At 44.4% G+C, this 25,554-nt stretch overlaps 1 protein-coding gene across 1 annotated transcript; it reads left to right on the top strand.

The window, feature by feature from the left end:
- The first annotated feature begins 4,021 nt into the window (after positions 1-4,021).
- LOC117049562 (sodium-dependent neutral amino acid transporter B(0)AT3-like) lies at positions 4,022-22,646 on the top strand. Its single transcript, XM_033154331.1, has 12 exons — positions 4,022-4,272; positions 6,864-7,004; positions 8,383-8,520; positions 9,146-9,327; positions 10,433-10,543; positions 11,884-11,996; positions 13,469-13,597; positions 13,872-14,022; positions 14,921-15,125; positions 17,238-17,397; positions 19,471-19,627; positions 22,404-22,646. Exons 1-12 carry the CDS (start codon positions 4,122-4,124, stop codon positions 22,590-22,592), a joined length of 1,827 nt encoding a protein of 608 aa, XP_033010222.1. The 5' UTR covers positions 4,022-4,121; the 3' UTR covers positions 22,593-22,646.
- The last annotated feature ends 2,908 nt before the right edge of the window (positions 22,647-25,554 follow it).

Genomic DNA, 25,554 nt, shown 5'->3' with positions numbered 1-25,554 from the left:
GACAATTCTCTTTCTCAAGCTCTGGGAGGAAGACCCTTCATCGCATACAAACAGCCACCCAATCTCAAACAGCTCCTCACCCACAATAATACAAAAACAGGACTCACCCCTTGCCTTTCCCTGCAAGACTAATTGCAGCCGTTTAGAGTCGTCAACAGGTTTTCCACACTTATCAGCCTATCACCCATTCCCACCACCCTTCTGAGTAATACCCCTCCCCACTCCCCCACTATATTTAAGGATCTGGTGACTTCTGTTTCAGTGTATCTGAAGAAGTGTGCATGCACACGAAAGCTCATACCAGGAACAAACTCAGTTGGTCTCTAAGGTGCTACTAGAAAGAATTTTCGATTTTGTTTTGAAGCTTAGAAGTTATGGTAACCTTACTCTTTGCTTTCAGCCTGCTCAGATTAAAGAGCTTTACATCTGTTCGATATATGATTTCTATTTTGGAGGGTGGGATGCAGGTGGCGCTGTGGGTTAAACCACAGAGCCTAGGGCTTGCCGATCAGAAGGTCGGTGGTTTGAATCCCCACAACGGGGTGAGCTCCCGTTGCTCGGTCCCTGCTCTGGCCAACCTAGCAGTTCGAAAGCATGTGATAAATAGGTACTGCTCCAGCGGGAAGGTAAACGGTGTTTCCATGCACTGCTCTGGTTCGCCAGAAGCAGCTTAATCATGCTGGCCACATGACCCGGAAGCTCTAAGCCGGCTCCCTCGGCCAGTAAAGCGAGATGAGTGCCGCAACCACAGAGTCGTCTGCGACTGGACCTAATGGTCAGGGGACCTTTTACCTTTACTGTACTCCGGAGGGTAGTTTCCTTTCAACGAAGTGTAGGATCATGGCAATGAAAATAATGAATAGAGTTGGGACAATAACACATCCCTGTTTAACACCTGATCCCACTGTGAATGGTTCACTTTGAGAGCCCTTGTTACCTGGAATTGTTGCTGTCATATCATGGAGGAGCTGAATGTTCACAAATTTATCTGGGCAGCCAATTTTCAGAAGGACTGTCCATAGGGCATTACGGTTTACAGTGTCGAAGGCCTTAGTCAGGTCAATAAACGCCATATATATTGGGGTTGGTTTTGCTCTCTGCATTATCCTGAAGCTGTCAAGCGGTGAAAATAATGTTCACGGTCCCCCTAGAAGGTTCAAAACCATTTTGGGATTCAGGAAGGGTCGCCTCAGATATTGTTAAGAGGTGGTTTGCTGAGATCCTTGCAAGGATATTGCCTGCCGAAGCTAATAGAGAGATGCTTTTGATAGATTCCACAATCCATTCTGTAACCTTTTTAAAAGAGACTGATAATTTTGGCATCCCTAAAGTATACTGGGATCTCCTCTTTCTCCCAGATTTTTTCGATGAGCTTATGAAGTTGTTGTGTAAGTTCAATTCTGCCCACTTTGAAGACTTTGAAGATGGCAGGTATCCCATCTGGTCCACTGGCTTTGTTGTTGTTGTTTTTTTTATAAAGAATTTATTAACATTTTCATAACACAACCCAAACCCAAACCCACACCTACAAATACATAACAAATACAAATACATATATTGCCAGGATTCTTCTTCTTGTTTATATACCTAAGAAAAAAAAATTTCTATTTTCGAATCTTGACGTTTGACTTCCCCTGCCTTTTCACCTTCGGTTTTAAAACTATATTTTACTTCCATAACAACTTTTCTCTAAAAAACAAAACAAAGAAATTAACTTCAAATAAAGATAACACCATTATCTTAATCTTCATGTTCTAACATAAATCTTAACAAAGTATTCTTATAAAATCTAAACTTATTTCTTCTGTCCTTTATCATGCTGCTATTAACATAACATCTCAATATCTCCTTACTTAATCAAGATAGACTTACAATTAACAACCTTCACCCTCCGAATTCAGATACCATAACAAGCCATTTAAATTTTACATTTAATACTTCACCCCACACCCCCTCTGTCCATTGTCTTTCTCTGTCTTTCGCCGGAACCAATCTTCCAATTGTCTTCTTTTCCCAAATGTCCACAGATCCAGGCAGCATTCACAACAAACCTTGCATCAAGCTTCAGGATACACATCCCCTCTTTTCTGGGCTCCTCCGCTTCTTTGTACCATACTTCTTCTTCTTGTAGATATCTTAATTCCACGTCCCTTGCCCCCGAGCTCCCACCTCGGGGTCTGGATATTGCAAATCTTGCCGTTCCGGGACTGCCACCCCCAAAGAACGGTTCTTTTTCCCGGAGTCGCCCAGCCATTTCAAACCATCCTTCAAGTATCCCTTCTAACTCTTTGCAAAGGTTTCCTTCCATTGTGTAAAACTTTTGAAAAGCCTCCTCTGTGGAAAGTAGATTTTTTTTATTTATTATCCCACTCAAGACTTTCAATTTCCGATTGAGCAGTTCCAGTCTCAAGACAGTAAGCATTTCTTCGTCCGTTAGTCCAGAGTTCAAAACAAGTTCAAACACAAAGTCCAGCATGTTGGGGGAGGGGGTGAGTGTCAAATTTCAGTTCCTGTCTTTTCCTTCCTTTGTTTCAATTATTTCCCACGTCAGTCAGTCCAAATTTCCCATCGCCATTTTTCTGAAGCCAGAGCGTAAAGACCAAAACTTTAAACGGAGATATTTTCTGCCCACTTAATCCCCAAAGGGAAATCTCAGCAGTCTCAGTTTTCAAATTCCAGACACATTATATCCATTGTTGTAGCAGCAGTCACTTAAACTGGTTATTTTCTTTCCTTCTCCCGAAGGGAGGGAGACAGGCTGCCTTTCCTCTTCCCCCCGGATCGTTCCAAAGGTAAAAAAGTCAGTCAAATACTCACGACCACCGGGTTCTTTCAAATCATTAATGACAGGTAGAACTTAGACGCTCATCTCGGGATTTGTCGCCGCATTTGCATCCCGGTTGGGGCATGTCCCCTATAGCCCGGCTCCGTCGTCCCTTCACCCCCACTCCCCCTTTACAGGGGGAGCGAGGGAAGGGTTCGGAGCCACAACGGGCACAGCCGGGGAGCCCAGGGTGCGGGACGCTCTTCCCGCACCCCACCGGAGCCCCGCTTTGCGGTAGCGGGGCTCCAACCCCCGGGATGGACTGGGCGCCTCGCAGCCGAAGCAGCCCACGACCACCCGCTATGGCGTCGCCGCCGGAAGTGACTTTGTTGTTTTTCATTTGGTTAATAGTTCTACATAACTCTCCCAGATTTGAAGATACTGAAGGCTCATAGTGGGGTGAAATACCACTATGTGTATGATGTGGTACAAGATGGACTTGAATTGGCGTATTTTCAAACCAAAGAAATGACAGTTGACATTCTGACCATTCCCCGACCAAGAGACAATTTTGAGAACATTTGATGGGACTCCCGGTGGTTCATTTATTGTGCATGCGATTGTTATATTTTCCTGAGAAGGTTTATGTGGGACAATCAACCTCATATAACCAACATGTTTAAGTCTAATTAATGCAAGAAGGGGTTAATACCATAGAGTATGCTGTCCTGACAGGCTTAACTATCTACTTCCCCTCACCTTGGAAGGAACTAGTAATCAAACCTTTGTTCTGCAGTTTACTTGAGAAGCTCAGCATGTGTAGAGGTTTGAGTTGGTCGCTCCAGCTCAACTGCATGGCCCTCAGCATTCATTCTTGAGTTCCTATACCAATAATTTAGGACCTTTCAGAGCTTTGTAACTAAGGTGAATATTACCGTCTGAGCAACCACACGAACCTGACCTTAGAAGAGTGTGAAAGTAAACAATTTTGTAACTTACCAAACATGTCTTTTTCCTATGCTAAGGGAAGAGGGAAACTTTGGGAAAGGTAATACAATTTAGACTTCAGACGGAAACGGTTAAATTATATCTTCACTGCTTCCAAGAAGTAATAATTTTTCCGTTATCTTCCGTGCCTCATCTCAACTCTGTAATTTGTTTGGCTGTAGGTTGCTAGGTTGTTTTCTCTGGATTCTTTGGTGTGATGTCGCATATGGAAGTTCCACCCATTGTTCAGAATTCTTCCGTGCTGCCCCCCCTCACTTACTGGTACTCGGTCAGTGTGGAGGTTCAGTTGCCTGGCTGCTGCTAATATTGGAGAAATATGTAGTGAAAGGAAAAAAAAGAGGTTGTAAAGATGGCAACTGTTGAAGCTGAAGGCGGCGTTGAAGAACAAACCAGGCCCAAGTGGGATAGTAAATTCCAGTACCTTTTAAGCTGTGCTGGATTTGTTGTGGGTCTTGGAAATGTGTGGCGTTTTCCATACCTGTGCCAAACCTATGGAGGAGGTAAGAGAAAACCCACCTTTTCATTGGAGATTAGTTGTGTGATTAGTTCAGACTTAAACTACAACAAGCTCCTTGTGTTCTAAAATAATATGTGTTTGGGGTGTTAAGCTGTGTGCCAGACCCCTCTAATCGCTGGATCCAGCATCTGTTAAAATTTAATAAATTCTTCTAATTCTTGGAATAGCCAGGCTAACCTCCCAGTGAGGTGTTAGCCTGGGTGGTGAGCCATTAAGGGAGATTAAGGGGCTCTATGTGAAATGGCAAAAAATCCAGAAGTATGAACAGAGTTGGCCTAAAATGGTTCTGCAGAGGCAGCTGTAAAGGTACTTAAATGTCACTACTCTCCACTTGATGGCCTCCACTGTGGCAGATGACAGCTAGAAGGAGACTTTCGCAGGTGCTGTAAAAGGGAGGGGTCCTTTTTCCTTTTTTGTGGTTGGAGAACGGCATTGCTAAATAAAAATAATAATAATGCCATTTACATCCTGCTCTTCCTCCTGATTGACAGATGGCTAAGTGCACAGAGCAAAACAACACAGAGACATTGGGGAAAATATGTCCCTAATTTTTCTGTTCTAATTTTGCACGCAGAGCTTAATAGTTTTACTGAATTACTCACAACTGAAGCTTTAAGTCTTGTTGGGATTGTTATCCATTGTTACAGATTGATTTGGTTTCACTGCATGGATTTAGTGTCTGAATTATTTACTAAGTGTCTGAATTTATTTACTAAATGGACATGGATTTTTTTAAAAATGTTATTTTTTCTATTGGCAAGAAACATGAAAAACAAATAGCCTTGCTTCTAGGCAGCTGTGACAATTAGAGTTCTTTGAATGTTTCTCTGCTTTGACTCTTAACACTGATAAATGATTTTAAAATGTGTATTATTCCTTGTTGAAATGGGAAGAGATTAGAAACAAGCTACTTTGACCAAGAGCAACTTCCTTTGCAGCATCATTCCTCCTTGTAAATTTTTGCAATCTCTTCTCCTCAAGGAAAGCAGATAATTTAGACCTAAGAACATAGACCAAGGGATAAAATGTAAGTGCAAAAACAGCGGCAAGGAACTCTCAATCAATGAATCAGCATTTTTTCCATGACTTTCACCTTCTACATCTTCCACAGCAGGTCTAATTTAGGCAGTTTAATCCCCACCAATTAGATGCACTTTCAATGCATGCCACAGTAAAAGAAAACAAAAAATACAAAACCCCCTCTAACAATTAGTTGTATATTATTGCCTATTTGCAGAGACCTAAGCAGGAGGACACGATTAGCTCACTCCACAAAAACCTCCCTGCCCCTCATACTGTTTACATGGGGGCGGGGGCAGTCCCAATTTGAATCTGATATCAACATCACAGCTTCCCCAATGGAGGAAGTTAATAATCATTCGCTGTAGAACCCATGTCCCTTCATGGAAAAATTCTCAAGAGCCACAACTGGGAGCCATAGCAGTTAAGGTAGTGCCCCCAGCTTTTCTTATCCCCTATCACCATATGGGGGGGGGAACCTCTCTCGGTAAACTGCTACAGTTTTTTTGCTTCACTTAATAATTACCGTATTTTTCGCTCCATAAGACACACTTTTTCCCTCCTGAAAATTAAGGGGAAATATCTGTGCGTCTTATGGAGCGAATGGTGGTTCCTGGAGCTGAATTGCCCAGGGGCCAAAAGTGGATCATGCTTTTTATTTTACAAAGAGAAAAGGGGGTGTTGAAAGGACCCCGCTCAGCAGCTGATCAGCAAGAGATCAGGAGAGAGATAAGAGTCCCTGGCTCCCATTCAGCCCCGCCCTCTTGCCCAGGCCTCCATTGTTGAATGTGCTGCAGAGGGAGGTTGTTTGTTTCCCCAGCGACATGTGACTGGCTGATTAGATTATCTGTCTGGAAACTGTAGAAAAGGCTCCCTTTCCTTTAGAAGCTGCAGAAATGTGAGTTGAACCCCATAAAAATTGGGCTTTTCCACTTTGCTTTTCCCCTTCTAAAAGTTTTAGCTGATCCTCAAAAAACCAGGGCTTTTCCCTTTGCAAAAAAGCTGCAAAACTTTTAGCTGATCCTCAAAAAACCAGGGCTTTTAGAAGAGGAAAACCAGAAAAATATTTTTTTTCTTGTTTCCTCCCCTAAAAACAAGGTGCGCCCTATGGTCCAGTGTGCCCTATGGAGCGAAAAATACGGTATTTTATGTACAACATATGTAACTAACAGATGCTGCTGGTATGAAGATAATGCGAGTAGAAAATTAGAGATGGAGGAGGGCATGAGCATTGGTATAGTGTGTGCTCTAGCGGGTGCAGAATTCTGAGGGGGCACAACCAGGCACTCCCCCCCCCAAGCATTGGCTTCCCCACCCTGGCGAAGGCAGCAAAGCAATCCAGGCCCATGGAGCACAGGGAGGGGACAAGGGACGTCCCCAGTGCGGCCTAGCATGGCCGGACATGCTCCTGCATGGGCAGGCAGCTGGCACAGCAAGGCCATACTTGGCTGGAGGTCTGCTCCTGCAGAGTCAGGGGCTTGCCCACCCCAGGTGCTGGCAGCCCACACTATGCCACTGTTATGAGCTAACTGTACTTGGCTATTGTGTTTCTAGGAGCATTCCTGATTCCATACATCACCGCGTTTCTGTTGGAAGGCACCCCTATATTTTTTCTTGAATTAGCTGTAGGGCAACACATGAGAAAAGGCAGCATTGAAGTCTGGTGGCACATCTCGCCTTACCTAGGAGGACTGGGTAGGTTTCTGCAACTGCCTTTACTTGTGATTATAGTCTTCTAATCATTGCTCCTTCCTGGAAATGCATGGGCTCCATGAGGCTGTAATAGAAAACCCAGTAGAGGTAGGGTAAAAGGTAAAGGACCCCTGGATGGTTAAGTCCAGTCAAAGGTGACTATGGTATTGCGGCACTCATCTCACTTTCAGGCTGAGGGAGCCAGCGTTTGTCTGCAAACAGCTTTCCGGGTCATGTGGCCAGCATCACTAAGCAGCTTCTGGCACAATGGGACACCATGACAGAAGCCAGAGTGCACAGAAACACTGTTTACCTTCATGCCATAGCGGTACCTATTTATCTACTTGAACTGGTGTGCTTTTGAACTGCTAGGTTGGCAGGAGCAGGGACAGAGCAACGGGAGCTCAGCCCGTCTTTGGGATTTGAACCGCTGACCTGATTGGTAAGCCCAAGAGGCTCAGAGACCACAGCGCTACCCGCATCCCAGTAGTAGTAAACTCAGGCAGTTGCATGCCTATCTGTGTGGAACAGGGGTCAGCAAACGTTTTTAGGAGGGGGCTGGTTCACCACCCCTCAGACCTTGTGGCGGGCCGGAATGCCCCCGTGTGTACACTCGTACATAGCGGATGACGGCTTCTGTCTCTCCCCCTCTCTCCCAGCCCCTCCCCCTGCTTTCCTACCTCCTCCGCATCTCTGCCTGTGGTTGGGAGCCAGTGGTGGCGGTGGCGCCTCCTTTCTGGGCCAGCTTTCCCGGGCGCCAGGCACAGGGCAGGCAGGCACACCAAGCTCCAGCCAAAGCCCTGCGCCTGTTACGATGCACACAGCGCAGCCATGGACGGAGAGGCTGGCGCGTGGGCGGCGAGGCTTCACATTGGCTGGCTGCTGGCACCAATCAAAGCCCAGCTCCCATCCTCCGCAGGGCGGGGAGAAGCCAAGAAGAGGGAGGCGCCGCCACTGTGGTTTGTGTGAGGGAGGGGAGGGGGAAAGGCACCCCGGAAGGAAATTGGAAAAAAAAAAAGGCACAGCCCCAACAATCACGCCGATCCAAGTGGCGATTCCAGAACCGTCTGTTGGCCAGATCCAGAGGGCAATTGGACATGATCTGGTCCATGGGTCTTAGTTTGTCTGGAAGATAAACAGAGGCACTCGGGCAGCCTGTCTGATTTCACCACCTGAGGCAAAATTGGAATTGCCTCCCCCCCCCCCGTGTATTAGCACCTGCATTTAATTCACAGAGCAATGTTATTTTCCAGACTGCCAGAGTTCACGTAGTAATTGGATTTGATCTTTCAATTGTGCGAATCTGACTCTTGCAATATGTATGTTAAACAGCAATTTTCTTTGTTCATGCCAAATCTGAGTGTGCTTGCCTATTCCACAGGTTACACTTCTATGATAGTGTGCTTCCTACTGATTGTCTATTACAATATGCTTATGGCCTGGATTCTGTGGTATATTATAAACTCTTTCCGAAGCCCGTTACCTTGGAGTTCCTGCCCAACAGATACCAGCAAACCAGGTGAGTTCCCAAGTCTCTTGCTGCGTTCTGATATTAGTATCTGCTTTTGTATGTATCATTCAACCACCGCATCAAATTTTCCAACTCTGCCAAACTCAGCAATTGTCAGATGCAGGTCTGTCCCTGCCATTCTTCCTTTGGCCGTAGCCACAGATTTGGATAAGCAAGGTCTAGACACAAAGCCCTACATGTGCACATTTTTCTGTGTAGGCTATGCACACATTATCAGCTGTCTGTGTGTATCAGGTTGCATTTGTGCACACCAGAGACGGGATGGGGATGAACTGCACATCAAATGTGGCTTAAGTATTCTTTTTGGGTTGAAGTCTTCCCTAACCTGTTGACTCCCAGATGTTTTGTCCTATGACTCTCAGAATTCCTGAGCATTGGCTGTGCTGGCTGGGGCTGATGGAAGTTCTAGTCCAAAGCATCCGGATGGCACCATATTAGGAAAGTCTGTTAGAGCATGGTGTGGATAACACCAAGGTTGCAGGTTCGATCTCCGTATGGGACAACTGCATATTCCTGCCTTGCAGGGGGTCGGATTAGATGATCGCCAGGATCCTTTCCAACTCTATTATGATTCCATCTGTTTTGATAATGCCTTCTGTGCTTGTTATTTCAGAACTTATTGAAGAATGTCAGAAAAGCACACCTACCAATTATTTCTGGTATAGGTACACTTTAAACATAAGCACAGATATTGCAAACAGTGGTCCGCTTCTGTGGTGGCTGGTTTTATGTTTGGCAGCCTGCTGGATAATTGTGTACATTTGTACAATACGAGGAATTGAATCAACTGGAAAGGTGAGCAGGGATTATTACAGGACACCTGTATTTCACTGACCTGGTCCACATTGAGGTGGTAAAACCATCTTTGGACTGCACCATGTGAGACAGAAGGCAGCTCACATGAACAAATGTTGTATCATAATATGTCTGGGAGGAGGCTAGGTTAGAATCCATATGCAGGAGGCATTTTTTGCATGTGTTTGATCCGCAATACGTAAAGCAAATGAGAATCAAAATTATGGATTAATTAGCTATAAAGTACAACAATGAGGAACACAAGGGTTCCAAGTAGACTGCAGGGCTAAAGCACCCTGGGAAGGAACAGCAGTTTAGATGGCCTGACTTTTTTGGGCAAAGATGTTGAGCTTTTTGGCTACCATACGCCCTGACATTTTAACTGATTTAGACACTATTTTTGGAGAATGACTCCCAGTTATGTCCAGGAAATTCTGGATGTATGGATAAACCCAGCATTCTCAGGTGACTTTTTGCACCTAATAAAACAGACTGTAGCCTACAGTGTTGGTCCTTAAGTTCTCACAAGGGGTTTTCTACCTTTTGTTCCTGCAACAGAGTAGAGGCTGGTTAACACATGCATGCTTGCCTCTTTTATTAGTATCCTGCTTCTCATCCAGAGAGTTCAAGCTACTGTCTCTTTCATCTTGCACACCATTTTTTTTCTGCTCACAATCTTTCAGTCGGTTGGACTGGAGAACTGTCTCAAGGTCACCAGTGAGCTTCATGGCCATAGGCACCAACTTGGACAAAATGTTGGGAGGGGCCCCCACTGCCTGGACTTCCCCCACCTCCCTGCACTTCTGTTGAGCACACCTCCACAGATTTCCTCAATTCTAGTCTGCCATGTTAACCAATGCTGCACCACACTAGATGGCACCATAATGTGGCGATTTACAAACATGCATGAGCTTCTGTAGCTCAAACATGGAAGACAGAACTTCTACATTTCCTCAAACCACCCTAACAAAAACAGTTTATCATGGAGTTGGATTCAGCTGCCAACTGTTCAGTAATTTTGTGTGCACAATATCTGTTTCATGGTATTGCCTTAACCTCTTCCTGACATTCACTTTTTTATTCTCTTCTTTGCTCTTCCTCTTAGGCAATATATTTTACAGCCACTTTACCTTACATAATTCTAACATTATTCCTTATTTATGGACTGACTCTCCCAGGAGCCGTTAACGGATTAGTCCACTTCATGACTCCTAATGCAAGTATTTATTCAATTGATCCTTGCTCTTCTAGATGACGTATGGAAAGTCTGACTTGGTCTTTTAGAGGTGGCTTTGAACTTTAAATTTTCCTCCATGCTGCTTCTTTGTTTCCCACTTAATACTAGTTGGGATCCACACATATTCTGGCAATTGTACTTTGTTAGCTCTATCTGGAATCTATGAAGAACAGCAACTTGTGTAAAAAGTGCCCTTTTCTAGAATTCACGAATATAGGCAACCCTGGGTCAAATCTTATTTTTAGGCAGACACCTCATTATGCAAGCATGGGGTGTTCCAGTTCTGTATTTGACTTGTAATGCTGGGGCGAATGCAGAGCGGAAGAGATGCATTTGCAGAGGAAGCCAGTGGGCAGGTACTTAATCCTCCCTATGCCCACCAATTATTCCCTACAAATGCTCCCCTTGGCTGCTTTTTGTTTCTCCATCTGGCAGGGTCCAAGACTGGAAGACGCCTGAGTGAAGGTAAAAGCACCCTGGTGAGCATTTGTAAGGGAGTTTCACCAAACATGGAAAGAGTTAAGCACTCTCTCCTACACACTGATTCTCCCCCTCCAACAAGCCCCCAGAAGGCAGTTTGTGAAACTCTGGTTTGCCAGTATAATGCATTGTTCTGTTCTAAATTTGTTGAATTCAGAAAACACACTAATTTGTTGAATTCAGAAAACACACTAATTTGTTGAATTCAGAAAACACATTAATTGTCCACTGCTTGCCATGAAGGCCTTTATCCAGGGCCGTGTCGTCATAGGGGCTGGGTGGCGCGGTGCACCAGGGCGCCAGGCCCCCCAGGGGCGCCCCCGTGAGCCCGCCGGCATACCAGGCGCCCCCTCCCCAACCCGCGCCCGCCCCCATGGCCGGGTGGGTGGGCGGGCGCGTGCCGGCGGAAGAGCTGCAAGCCGGCTGCCCTCCGGAGCCCCAGCTGGAGCGCTGGGAAGGGTGCGCAAAGCCCCGCGCCGCTCCAGCGCCACGCCCCTCATCCCCCGCTCACCCACCTCCCTCCAGCGCTGGCCACCCCTCGGGGGATGAGGGGCGTGGCGCTGGAGCGGTGCGGGGCTTTGCGCGCCCTTCCCAGCACTCCAGCTGGGGCTCCGGAGGGCGGCCGGCTTGCAGCACCACGCCCTCATCTCCCGCTCGCCCACCCCCCCTCCCGAGGGGCGGCCAGTGCGGGAGGGAGGTGGGCGGAGAGGCGGTGCACCGGGGCCGCCAGGGCGGCCAATCCCTTTAAGACGGCCCTGCCTTTATCAGTTAAATACACACAGGAATTATGAGACTAATAATGTGTTTAGCCCTGAGCTGTCTGTGTCTCTCTCTCACAGGTCAAGAAACTCTACAATCCACGTGCCTGGCTTGATGCAGCCACCCAGATTTTTTACTCTCTTTCTTTAGGACTTGGGGGACTCATAGCATATTCAAGCTACAACCCAAAAAAGTAGGTGTAATCTTGCAGTTTTGTTAGCTTTCACTCACAATGTGGAGAGGAGCTGTTTGACACAGTAAAATTGACTTCTACGAGATAGCACCTCAGTGATCTCTTGAGACAAGACACAATTCTCATTTAGCCCACACTGGAGCCCAGGAAAAGCAGCTGGCTCTGTTTTCTTGATGCTTCCCTATGTGAGAGTCCCAAATATGCTCTCTATTGTTCTTTCTACAATGCCAGTGTTGGGCAAAGTTCAGCTATGTTTGAGATGCAATACTTTATGATTAATGAGAAGGCAAGTGACTGAGGTGGCTGCATGCTCTGAATATAGTTTATGGCTTAAGGTTCCTGTGAGAATAAAAGAGCATAACTTGCTTGTACGGTATGTTACCTTGGAATCCTTTGGAGAAATGTGAGCTCTAAATGTGATAAATGTATAATATCCAGGTGTAAGGGGATCTTAAGGGCTCTCCGCAAAGAAACGCTGTGGCTCTCGTGGGTACATACACAGTGGTACCCCGTGTTACGTACGCGATCCGTTCCGGGTCGTGCCACATAACCTGGGCGTACTTAACGCGAATGCCCCTCAAAGAAAAAAATCCAGAAGTTTGCGAGTTTTTGCAGTTCTGCACATGCACGAAGTGCACAGAACGCTTCTGCGCACGCGCTCCGCGGAGGACTTCTGGGTCGCGGAGGTCCGTAACTTGAAATTACACAACACGGAGCATACGCAACACAAGGTATGACTCTATACAGGAATTTATTATGTACAAAAGAAAGCAACGGAGTCCATAGTCCACACGTCCTCTCAGTCAGAGAAATTTCAGGGGTTCCAATGCGTGCACTGGGCTGGTTTCTGCTGAAAGATCTCAAGAGTCTTACTGATATTTCTATGGCAAAAGGCTTTATTTACACAAATATAAGCATCAATACTCAGACGGATCCTCCCCCCCCCCCCGTAGATTTCTAGAACCCCCAGTGGAATTTCATTGGATTTTCACAGAGGGTTAGTCAGGCCTTGTCTTTTCCAGACTCTGTTCTAGGGCTGCCTGCTTATTTTCTCTTTCCCACACACAATAATTGAGGACAATTTGTATTGTAATTATTGGTAGGTTTTAAACATTTTTTTTTACATGTTTATAGTTTTCATTCTATCCATGTTTAATTTTATTTCAATGAATTTTTTTTCTCTAGTGGTTCATGTTTTTAAACTGTAAGCTGCTTTGAGTCCCGTCAGGGAATAAAGAAATTAATAATAATAACAATGACAAAAACAACATATTCCAGTAGTGCCTCCAGCTATTCAGCTTTTGTGACAACGTGCCATCTGTCGATGGCTTTGTTTTACTGTTCTTGGGTTGAAAATATTCAGTGAAGAATAGAGTACAAATAAAATAATAAATGTATAACATTAGAAGTTACAGACTCGGTGCTGTCCTTTGTAACATTTAATCGGGTTGTTATATACTTGTTTTTCCTAGAAATGACTGTGAACTGGATGCTGTCATGATAGCAATAATAAACTCTTTGACTTCTTTGTTTGCCTCAGTCCCAATTTTTTCAATTCTGGGGTTCAAAGCAACAGTGGCCTATGAAGAATGCTTGGATAGGTGAGCCGTTCAAGTTTCACAATTATAAACCAATTTAAGGTGTTCGTCCAAGCCCTCTGTTCAAAATTTGTTTTGTTTTTCATTGTCTAGAATTTTCTGTCATTTCTCCTCACCCCTTTAGACAAGTTTATGGGACCCCAGAGGGCAGAATTCAGTGGTTGCGCATAAACCCTTTCTGCCCCTGGCCTGCCCCTATTCGAAGCAAATTGCTGTTGTTTTTCTCAGGGACTGTGACAATGCAAATAATTCATATCATTCCTGACTTTACTGACAGAAATGTTAAATACATCACCAAGGTATTCAGGAAGGATAACATGACTGTAGACAGCAACGCATTTTGGCTCAGTTCCTTGAACGGAACAGATATCAATAAACATGCATTTCCCAAACTGAAAAATTGTGATCTCCAGTATTTCCTTGATCAGGTATCGTACTTGCATTGCTATGAATGAATGAATGAATGAATGGGGCTTCCTTCCCTGGAATGGGTCTGGTCACATTCCATGAAGGCTTCTGCAGCTTCCACTGCATTTTTCTGTAGAGTTTCTCTGCTGGACCTCTGCCATGCTGCAAGGTGGTCACAGCCCTGGCTCTTCAGCTAGCATTGATGTGATGACCCAGGCAGGAAATTCTTTCAGAATTGCTGTGTTTAGCTCTTTGGCTTCATACAAGCTGCTCTGTCTCTGGTAAACTAGCTTGTTACTCTACCCATATGTATGAGTGCACAGAGACCACAAGTTGTTTGCCTGATTATCTCTGAAGAAACACAATCTGCCTCCCCCCCCAACTGCTGTTACTGGGGTGTTCCACGGCCGGTTTGTTAGTCACAAATACTTGCACACAGAAGATGGGGCTCAGGGTACCCACCAGAACTCTAGTCCAGCTTGAGAAGTTTCCCCTTATGGTTCTGCAGACACACACAGAAACCATACCTGTGTCTGCACGTATGAGCACTCAAAGAAGCACAGAAAGCAACCTGTGAGCTTAGGTGGCTGTTTTACTACTATTTTATCACCTTTCCTTCACCCTTAGCTCCCAGGGCAAGTGACAACAATTTAAAATGCAACACTAAAAGCAGATTACAGCAACTTAATATCACTAAAACATGGCGAGTCCTAAAAATGCACATCTCAGGTGTCAAAAGTCAAGGTCAAGAGGGTTTTTTGTCCCCCCCCCCATAAGAACTTGTCATCAGTAATGACTGTATCTTATTCCAGATGATGGCTAAATGTTGAGTAATACAACATTTTGCCCCTGCATTAGAATAAATGACATTTAGAAATCAATCTGACAGATTTTAACCATTATTTGTGAATTTTGCAGAGTGTTTCTGGAACCGGCTTGGCCTTTATTGTGTTTACTGAAATCATGGTTAAGATGCCTGGATCGAACCTTTGGGCGGTTCTGTTTTTTCTCATGCTGTTCAGTCTTGGTATATCTTCCATGTTTGGACTCGTTCAAAGTATCTTGACGCCTCTCACAGAATCTCGCATTATGTCTAAATACATATGCAAGGAGGCTATATGTGGTAAGGCATCTTCCTCAAATCCTTTTTCTTTGCTGTTAACCATGCTCAAGATTAATATGGTTCAAAGTACCGGTACTTCTCATACATTATTTCAGCAATCGTAAACTACAGTAGCTTAACGCTTTCTCTGTATTGCAGATGGGGGCTAAGGTAGGATTCATGGGCGAGACAGCATTTCAATGGGGGAATATCCTGACACTGCTCATTCTTATAGCTGCTACTGTTGATTCAAGATACGTTCTTTCCAGATTCATTAACCTCCGCAGGGAGGTTTGGCTGGTGTCTTCATTCTACATCTTTAGATGCCAGGCGAAAAAAGTTCCTCTTCAACCAGGCCTTGGGCTAATTCTATGGCCTTTTAAATTTGTTTGTGGGAACGGGGGTTATTGTTTCGTTTTTGTTGTATTTATTTTGTGCTTTTATCCTTTATTTTTATCCTGTGAACTGCCCTGAGATCTCCGAAGGGCGATATATAAATTAATAAACAGTAATAACAAAAATAATAATCTGGTGAGCAGAAACTGTATAGTCTTAATGATGCCACATTGCACCCATTAACCGTTAAGGATAGGTGAGTGGCACTACAAAAAATTATTGGTTAAATCCCCCAAAGATGTATCATGAAATCAAAAAATTAAACTATTGCAAAGTCAATTATCAACATTGTTAAGTAGTGAGGTGGAAAACAAGATAAAGTGGATGAAACAAAAATCATTTGAATTAGGTAACAGACCAGGTAAACTTCTTGCCTGGCAGATAAAGAAAAAACAGAAAGAGAGACAAATTAATAAGGTATTGCAAGAAGGGATAATATTAGATACGGGAGAAAAAATAAAGGTTTTGTAAATTATTTTGCTAAACTATATAGAAAAGGATCAGAAATAATGGAATACTTTCAGGGCAAACAAATCCCAAAAATTAGTGAAGAAAAAATGAAACAATTAAATGCAGCAATCACGATACTATAATGGAAATACATCAAGTAATTACTAATCTTAAATTTGGAAAAGCACCAGGCCCAGATGGGCTACCTGGAATAAATTATAAAAAGTTAGAAGATTCTATTATAATACAGTACCCTTAAAAACACTAAGAAGGACGAACCCCAAATTCCTGGCGAGAAGCAAATATCACGTTAATTCATAAACAAGGAACAGAGAATCAATTAATAACTACAGACCTATATCACTGATTAATGACGATTATAAGTTGTTTGTGGGTATTCTAGCAAATCGATTGAAATCAGTATTAAAGGATATCATAAATCAGGATCAAGCTGAATTCCTCCCAAATAGGCATATAAAGACAAATTTGACATCTTTAGCCATCTCACCCCTTGGTTTTTCCTGTAAGACCAATTGCAGTCGTTAACAGTCATCAACAGGTTTTCCACACCTATCAGCCAATCACCCATTCCCACCACCCTTCTGAATAATACCCTTCCTCACTCCCTCACTATATATAAGGGTCTGGTGACTTCTGTTTCAGTGTATCTGAAGAAGTGTGCATGCACACAAAAGCTCATACCAAGAACAAACTTAGTTGGTCTCTAAGGTGCTACTGGAAGGAATTTTTTATTTTTTATTTTTTTTAGGAGGAATGGATTTGTAAATTAAATGAATATTTAGTTTTGGCAAAATCAACTGCTATTATTAGAAATCAGTGAAATAAAAAATTAAAAAAGGAGTGGAAATGTTTTGATGATTATATGGTAAAGTATTGCTCAAAAAAAGATATGATAATAAGCCTAGATTAAAATGTGAAGTATTAGATGGAAGAAAAGATTATAGAATGCAAAGATTATTGTAATTTATATAATGGGAAGGAAATCGAGTTAGGGCGGAGGGAAGTGGGAGGAGAGAGAAAAGAACAAACATGATTGATTGACGATATATAAAGATATGGGGGTTAGGGTGGTGGTTTTGGTACATGTGTAGTGTAATGTAATATGAGAAAAATAAAATAAAAATAAGGATAGGTGAGTGGCAAAACTTGGGTGTTTGGCAAGAACCGAGCAGACGTGTTGGGACTGATATAAATGCACATGTAAACACCAGTGGTTAGGTTTTCTTTTCTTTTATTTGTGTTATTTGTGTTATTTCTTCTCTGTAGGTTTAATATGCCTTTCTGCCTTTCTGGTGGGCCTGCTTTTTGCTCTGAGATCAGGAAGCTACTGGCTTGAGATGTTTGATTCCTATGCGGGGGCCCTGCCTTTGCTCATCATTGCTTTCTTTGAAGTGGTCGGTGTTGTATATATGTATGGAATGAAAAGGTAAGGCTATGTTTCTTCGCATATGTATCTGGATAAGCCCTTAGGTGCACAAGCAACTCAAGGCAGATAAACACGTGAGGCTGTATTCATAAGTAAGTATTTCTATTAAGAAACGAACACACTATGGAGAAGCTAGGCTATTCCACCTACATCTTATAATGCAAATCAGGATTTTATAGTGATGGAGTGCCTTGTCCCCGCAGGGGCGTAGCTAGGTAAATTGGTACCCGGGGGCAAAAAAAAAATTGTCCCCCCCCCCCAAGGCATGGGAAGGTCAGGTGGTACCCAGTGCGGAAAATTTCTCGTCAACACCCCATTGATCCCCCCCCCCGCAAAAATGGTTTTACGTTATTTCCTATTTTCTTACAAAGGAATAATAACAAGTAATAATAATATCCCACCCTCCCCGGCCAAAGTCGGGCTCAGGGTGGCTAACATCAGATACATAACATTGGTATAAAATCAAACAATAATTAAATTACCTCCTAAAAACATCTCAAAGTCTAATTACAGGTAGATGGCTTTCCACAGGGTTAGGGTTGGGAACAGATTCAAGTGTTCTCTGAACTGAAATTTCAGCCTTCATGACATAGGAAAACAGCCAAGTGAACAGCTATTTTGGTGGAGGAGGGTCAAGATATTAACCGATATGCATGAAATTTCATATATAGCTATATAACCCCTAGTATAGTAAGATAAGACCTTCAGAGCAGGCATTTTCAAAAAAAAAATTGCAAAAAAAAATTCGGTTTTTTTTTCAATAAAAATTTTTTCCTTGATAATTTGTCACCCCCTCCATTGTGGAACGCGGGGCGGCCCACCCCCCGCCCCCTTGCTACGCCCCTGTTGTCCCCCCCACCCCTGGCCTGCTCCCCCATTTATGTGGAAACTAACTCTAATGCTTGAAGGGGGTTTTCAAGGTAAACTGGTGTCTAATCTGGACTGCTTCAGACTGCTTTGGTGAGTAGTGTTTCAAAACTGAATACTCATCCGTGGGGGGAGCAGTTATGTTTAATATGAGAGGCATTCAGTCTGAAGAAGTACAGTCACCAACAGCCATTGCTATTTGAAGTAGTGCGGCCGAGGACCCAGGTTTATCAGCACCAGTAATAACTTGTTCCAATTTCTGCAAGCTTTAAATGGCAGTCAGAAACCGGCACCCCTCATCAGTGGGATCATGAGAACGAAGCCCATTGATAAGCTGGTGAGGTGTGACACTTCCATTTCCCTCCTTTCTCCTATGAAAACAACATTCTAAGCAACAAACCTTTATTTAGTCTATTTATTTAGAAAAGCATTTCTATAACGCCAAATAAAACACTGGGGTGGTGCATAACGTTAACATAACATACAATTACAAGCAGTACAAATAATTATGGAAGTGGATGGCTAATCAAAACATTAAACAGGAATGAAGGCCTGATGGCATAAAAAAGATCTTGAAGAGAGGCAGAAAAGTCAAAAGTGAGGGTGTCTGCCAGATCTTTTACTGGCCTAGGTGCAGCAAGAAATAACTGGTTATTTTATTTGGAGTATAATCCCACATCCGCAAGCTCAGAAATAAATTCCATTGCATTCAGTGGCAATAAGATCCCAGCTAAGGTTTGCAGCCTTATGCATAACTTGGCGATATACATCCCACAAATTGCAATAGGATAAAGGTTTCCTATCTGTTGTTTTTATTTTATTTTATTTAAAAGATGAAGCAGGGAGAGCAGAGGCTTCAAAGTTTCCCATCAACTATTAACACCTGGAAAGGAGACGGAACAGGGTAGCTGTCAGTCTTCCCACGATGGAGACATGTAATGCTTTTCTATTTCAGTGACAGAAATTATTTCTAAATTAGCACATAAACGTTTTACGCCAGCCTGAATCCTCTTTTGTTTGTGCTTCCCTCTTTTGTGTAATGCTTATGTAGCTGCTCTACTTGTTCCTGCATTCATCAAGTGATGAGCATGCATGCGGTCAGAGGAGAAACGGAAATGGAAGTTTAACTGGCTTCATTTATGATAAGGTTACATGCAAGTGAATTGCCCACAGATCACTCACTAAATGTATCCATTTCATCAACAGATTCAGTGTAGATGTGGAAGAGATGATAGGAAGACCACTAAAAGTATATTGGAAGGCAATGTGGCAATTTTTCGCCCCAGGGATAATGCTCCTAATTTTTTTGTTCTACATGTTTATTAAGCCACCACCAATCTACAATACTTGGAACCCAAATTATGTAAGTTACTTTTATACAAGTAATTACTAGTCTTTCCCTAATTTGCATTCATTGGGGGGGGGGGGTTGAGCTCTCACTCCAATCTTGCCACTATGAACTACTGAATTGATAAAGATGCTCTGCTTAAGCACATAATTCCTGGGCCATTACCAATGGTTCACTTGGGCTTAGGGGGTCACTATGTTTTTAATGCTTGATTTTTTTTAGATACGCTGTAAGCCACCCATAGTGGCTGGAGAAAGCCGGGAAGATGTGCGGGGTATAAATAATAAAATTATAGATTATTATTGATGTTGTTGCTGTTTAGTCGTTTAGTCATTTCCAACTCTTCATGACCCCATGGACCAGAGCACTCCTGTCTTCCACTGCCTCCTGCAGTTTGGTCAGACTCATGTTGGTAGCTTTGAGAACACTGTCCAACCATCTCGTCCTCTGTTGTCCCCTTCTCCTTGTGCCCTCCATCTTTCCCAACATCAGGTTTTTTTCCAGGGAGTCTTCTCTTCTCTTGAGGTGGCCAAAGTATTGGAGCCTCAGCTTCAGGATCTGTCCTTTCAGTGAGCACTCAGGGCTGATTTCCTTAAGAATGGATAGGTTTGATCTTCATGAAGTCCATGGGACTCTCAAGAGTCTCCTCCAGCACCATAATTCAAAATCATCAATTATTCGGCGATCAGCCTTCTTTATGGTCCATCTCTCACTTCCATACATCACTACTGAGAAAACCATAGTTTAACTATATGGGACTTTGTTGGCAAGGTGATTTCTCTGTTTTTTAAGATGCTGTCTAGGTTTGTCATTGCTTTTCTCCCAAGAAGCAGGCATTTTTTAATTTTGTGATTGCTGTCACCATCTGCAGTGATCATGGAACCCAAGAAAGTAAAATCTCTCACTGCCTCCCTTTCTTCCCCTTCTATTTGCCAGGAGGTGATGGGACCAGTGGCCATGATCTTAGTTTTTTTATGTTGAGTTTCAGACCATGTTCTCTCCTCTTTCACCCTCATTAAAAGGTTCTTTAATTCCTCCTCACTTTATGCCATCAAGGTTGTGTCATCAGCATATCTGAAATTGTTGATAATTCTTCTGGCAATCTTAATTCCAGTTTGTGATTCATCCAGTCCAGCCTTTGGTATGATGAATTCTTCATATAAGTTAAATAAGCAGGGAGACACTATACAGCCTTGTCGTACTCCTTTCCCAATTTTGAACGAATCAATTATTCCATATCCAGTTCTAACTGTAACTTCTTATCCCATACAGAGATTTCTCAGGAGACAGATGAGGTGATCAGGCACTCCCATTTCTTTAAGAACTTGCCATAGTTTGCTGTGATTGACACAGACAAATGCTTTTGCATAGTCAATGAAGCAGAAGTAGATGTTTTTTCTGGAACTCTCTAGTTTTCTCCATAATCCAGTGCATGTTTGTAATTTGGTCTCTGGTTCCTCTTATTATTAGACAAGTATAATCAACTGAGGATGCTTTATGTTGGCCTTTTAATGTCCTGCCTCTTTTGTTTCAGCCGGACATTTAATTAATGGTTTTACATTTTGATTTTATTACTCTGCTGTAAGCTGCTCTAAGAGAATTCCCGAAGAGCAACCTAAAAGCAGGTTGAATAAACAGACATCCTCTACACACCAGCCCCAAAGATGCCATCAGTCATATCCTACAGCCCACCAAGGGCTTGACAGTGATCCTGGCTCTTGCCATCTAGGACACAAAGCTAAAACAGGCTTTACAGAACCCTACATCCCTGCTGTTGGTGTGTGTCTGCTGTATGTGTAGTGAGCCAACAAGCTTGCGTATGTACCTATCACAAGATGGTATTGCCTGGAGAAAGACAGTCAGGGTGTGTATCCACAGTAGCGGACAGAGGAGGAATGACCTCTAGGTGTGGGACGCAGAAAGGAATGCCATAGTGCACCTGTAGCAGCAAACATGCTTTTTCTGTATCAGTCTCTACAGCGAGAGTAGGCACTGTAACTCTCTAACGGTTTGACTTTGCCCACAAAGGCACACACTTCCACTTTCTCCCAAGACAGATGGATTTCATGTGGTTCCTAGCTAGTCAACCATGTAGACACTGACCAGTCCCAGATCTGTTCAGCTTCATGAGTTTTTAGATGATCTGCTCGCTATCAAGTCCCAGCTTACATAAAAACATAAGAGATTTTACCATTTTGTGTGACAGGAGTGAGTATTCATAAAAACAGTGTTTTTTGTTAGACACAACACGCGACTAGCACAATGGGACTTTCTTCCCCTCTCCCCCTCCCATGGTATCCCAAAATTTGCTCCAGAGCAGGCACCCCCAAACTCGGCCCTCCAGATGTTTTGGGACTCCAGTTCCTATCATCCCTGACCACTGGTCCTGTTAGCTAGGAATGATGGGAGTTGTGGTCCCAAAACATCTGGAGGGCCGAGTTTGGAGATGCCTGCTCCAGAGGGTTTGGGAAATCCCTAGAAGGTATTTAGGGGGTGCACAAGGGGAGAAGAGGAGAAGAACATCCCATCATGTGAGGAGACATCCTTGTGCTGATGAAGCCATAGTCTTAGCCCTCCACTGCATGCAACTCAGGAATCTTCCCTTTCCCTTTTGGAACATTGCTAACCTTTGCTTAGCTCCCACTTTGAAGTATTAGCCAGCTGTAATTCCTGTCCTCATTTACCTGGGAGCAGTCCCTATTTAACCTGTTGGGATTTACTTCAGAGTAAACACATAGAAAATTGTGCTGTTTAGTGTGGCTTTCATGCAATACATTTGTTTCTCACAAAGGAAAATTTTCCTGCAAAAGAGTCAAAAAGGTATCCTATCTGGGGTATCGTCATCGCTGAGATTCTGGAATTTGCACCATGCTTGATGATCCCTTTTGGAGCCATTTACCAACTTTGGAGAATTGTGAAGGAAAAGAAACAGCTACAAATAATACATCCAGACACCAGCACTGGTATAACCTCATCTTAACTTTTGTTTCAGCGATCTGGTCACCCTTGTTTTCCCCATCCTATCCTGACCAATTAAAACCCCACACATGTATCCTCAAATTGAAGGTATTCACTCAGAAAGAATGTAAGGATTTCTATGTAAAACCATTTTCTAAATAAATGCATCTTAATATATAGCACTCAGGAATGTTCATAATGCATAACACATAATTATTATCTTGTAAATCTTACTACACCAGCCATGAAAGGCAGGTCCACATTCTTATCCCTATATTGCAGGTGTGGGGGCTGAGACTGAAAGAAAGTGCTTTGCCTAAGGCCGTTTGGTACATGAGATTTAGAAAGGGGAAAACTGCTAGGGACTGGTTACAAAATGATGACATTATGTGCATACCCTCCAAAACATAAATGGACAGAACATAGTAATTCCATGGTAAGGATCTTTTCAGGCAGTACCCTTATGACTGATTGAGCTCTCTCTATATATATCATAACTGGAATTTAGAAGACACAATCTGTCAGGGAACTGCCCTCAGCCCCGTGGGAGGTGTCATTGATGTACAGAGAGCCCCGACACCTCCTCAGCAGCGATACCTCTCCCAGTGGGCAGAGCGACTCCTCCTCTGGTGGGGAGGGGCAGGGAACCAGCAGTCCCTGAGAGGCAGCAGCTTGGGGATGCTGCTGGGAGCCCCAGCGCGTCCCACAACATTCGCTCAGAGGGGAACACGCCGCTTCCGTCGCCTCAGTTGCGCAGGTGGGTCAAAAGGAGACACGGGAGGAGGCGCTTAGGGATGCCCAAGTTCTTATGTTGGGGTCGTAGCCAGAAACGGGCACTCCCTGATTCTGCTAGCAACTGAGGCAGTCATGTTTTCAGCAGCTCAGCATTGTAAATAGTTTGTACAATAAACTTGTAAAAAGACAAGACTGACTTTGTTGTTACTCTTGAGCAACCGCAACACGATCCTGACAGCAATCCGGGAGTCATTGATGTTGCTCACGAGCAGTTTCTGCTAAAGCCCGGTGATGAGTGACGAGGAGGAAGGCGCGAAGGCGAAAGTCACAGGGGGAGCTGCAGGGGCCGCTGTATGTACCGGGGAGACGGCCAACGTTTGGCAGGAGCTAGCAGAACTCCAGAAGAGGAATGCGGAGTTGGACGTCCACATAAAAGAACTGGTGGGCAGGCTTGAGGAGCATCAATTGTGCAAAGGGGAAAAGACCATCCCCATCGGGAGGAAGGTGCAGGCTCTGGTGAGCAAGTTCAGTGGGAACCCCCAAGAGTACCTGGGTTTTAAGACTGAGATAAATTATGTCCTGGAATTACAGAAAAAGGAGTTTGCCAATGACAAGGAGGGGGTGGCCTTTGTAGTATCTCATTTAGAGGGAGGCGTCAGGGAATGGGTGTGACCCCTGATAGCAGGAGGGAACCCTGCACTGAAGAACCTGGTAGCCTTCAACCCCGCCATTGACGCAATGTTTACTAGCAAGGTGCAGTCCGATGTTACGCGGCAGGAACTCCTAACTCTCAAGCAGGGAACTTCGACGGTGCAATCTTATTGTTCCCGATTCACGATGCTGGTCCACAAGCTCGGTTTGGATTTGCTCTCGGAACCCATGCAAGACCTGTTCATGCAGGGGTTAAACTCAAGTGTTAAAGATGAGCTCTCGAGACGTCCGAGACCAAAGAGCATGGATGAGCTCACCAAAGCAGCTCTATCGATTGGGGTTCATCAGGAGGCACGTTTTTTGGGAAAGGTGGGAAGGCAAGGGAGAGCGTCCCCATAGCAGCCGTTTTCCAGAAAGACCTTTTGGCAGCATGCCCGGTCTTGGCGATGTGTCCAGACTTCTGCCTGAGGAGCCGATGGAAATTGGAACAGCCTGCATGCGGGAGTTTTCAAATGCCACGGTCCCAAAGAAAACAGAGGGGAAGGGCTGGAAAACCACCAAGAAATGCTTTCTGTGTGAGCTCCCAGGCCATTTTGCTAAATCATGCCCACAGCGCAGGGCCTGGCAGGGAATGACGGGTACTGCTATGAAGGAGGTGGGGGTAGAGGCACCGGAGCAGGGAAATGGCCCAGCCTGGCTGCAGGAAAAAGGGGGCAGCGGTCAGCCGGAAAAGCAATAGGAGCCCCTCTGGGAGAAACAACGCCCCTGCCATACCCTCCCAAGGCGGGAATTGTGGTCAATGTGGTCCTGGAGCTTCCCAATGGGCACCCCATGGAGGTGGATGCCTTAGTGGACTCGGGTGCGAGTGCAAACTTTTTTAGCAGAGAATTTGCATTGGAACACCAAATCCATCTACTCCCACTGGATTTCCCCTTGCAAGTCACCACCATTGATGGAAGGGAACTGCTGGGCGGAGAAGTCATGCACCAGACCCCCCCCCCATGAAGATGTGGGTGTCCAGGCACTCGGAGACCATTGCATTCAATGTCACTACCTTGGCGGGACCACCCATCATTCTGGGCATGAGTTGGCTCGACCTTCATGACCCGGTAGTGTCTTGGCACCAAAGGTCGCTTACCTTTGGATCAGCGCACTGTATGGAAAGCTGTCTGGGGGAGAACGACATTAGGGGCCACCGAGTCAAGGCCACAATGGCCAGACTAGAGATGACCGGGGAAATACCCCTGCAGTACCAGAATTTCTTGGAAGTATTCAGTGAGCATGAGGCTGACAAGCTGCCACCCCACCGCCCTTATTACTGTCAAATCAATCTGGTGCTTGGGGCCAGGCTACCTGCAGGCAAGCTATATTCCATGTCAGATCAGGAGATCCAGGAGCTGAAGGAACTCATTGACAAAAATCTGCAGAGGGTGTTCATTCACGAATCCAAGGCAGTTTGGGGGAGCTCGGTCTTCTTCGTGGACAAAAAGCAGTCCAAACAGCGCATGCTGGTGGTTGACTTTAGGATCATCAACTCCTTGATGGAACCCATCACGTTTCCCATGCCTCGCATCAATGATTTGCTGGCGAGGGTGAGG

This window comes from Lacerta agilis, chromosome 7 (assembly GCF_009819535.1).
Source record: "Lacerta agilis isolate rLacAgi1 chromosome 7, rLacAgi1.pri, whole genome shotgun sequence".
In the NCBI taxonomy this organism is placed as follows: Eukaryota; Metazoa; Chordata; class Lepidosauria; order Squamata; family Lacertidae; genus Lacerta; species Lacerta agilis.
This window is presented reverse-complemented; position numbering and strand designations above follow the sequence as displayed.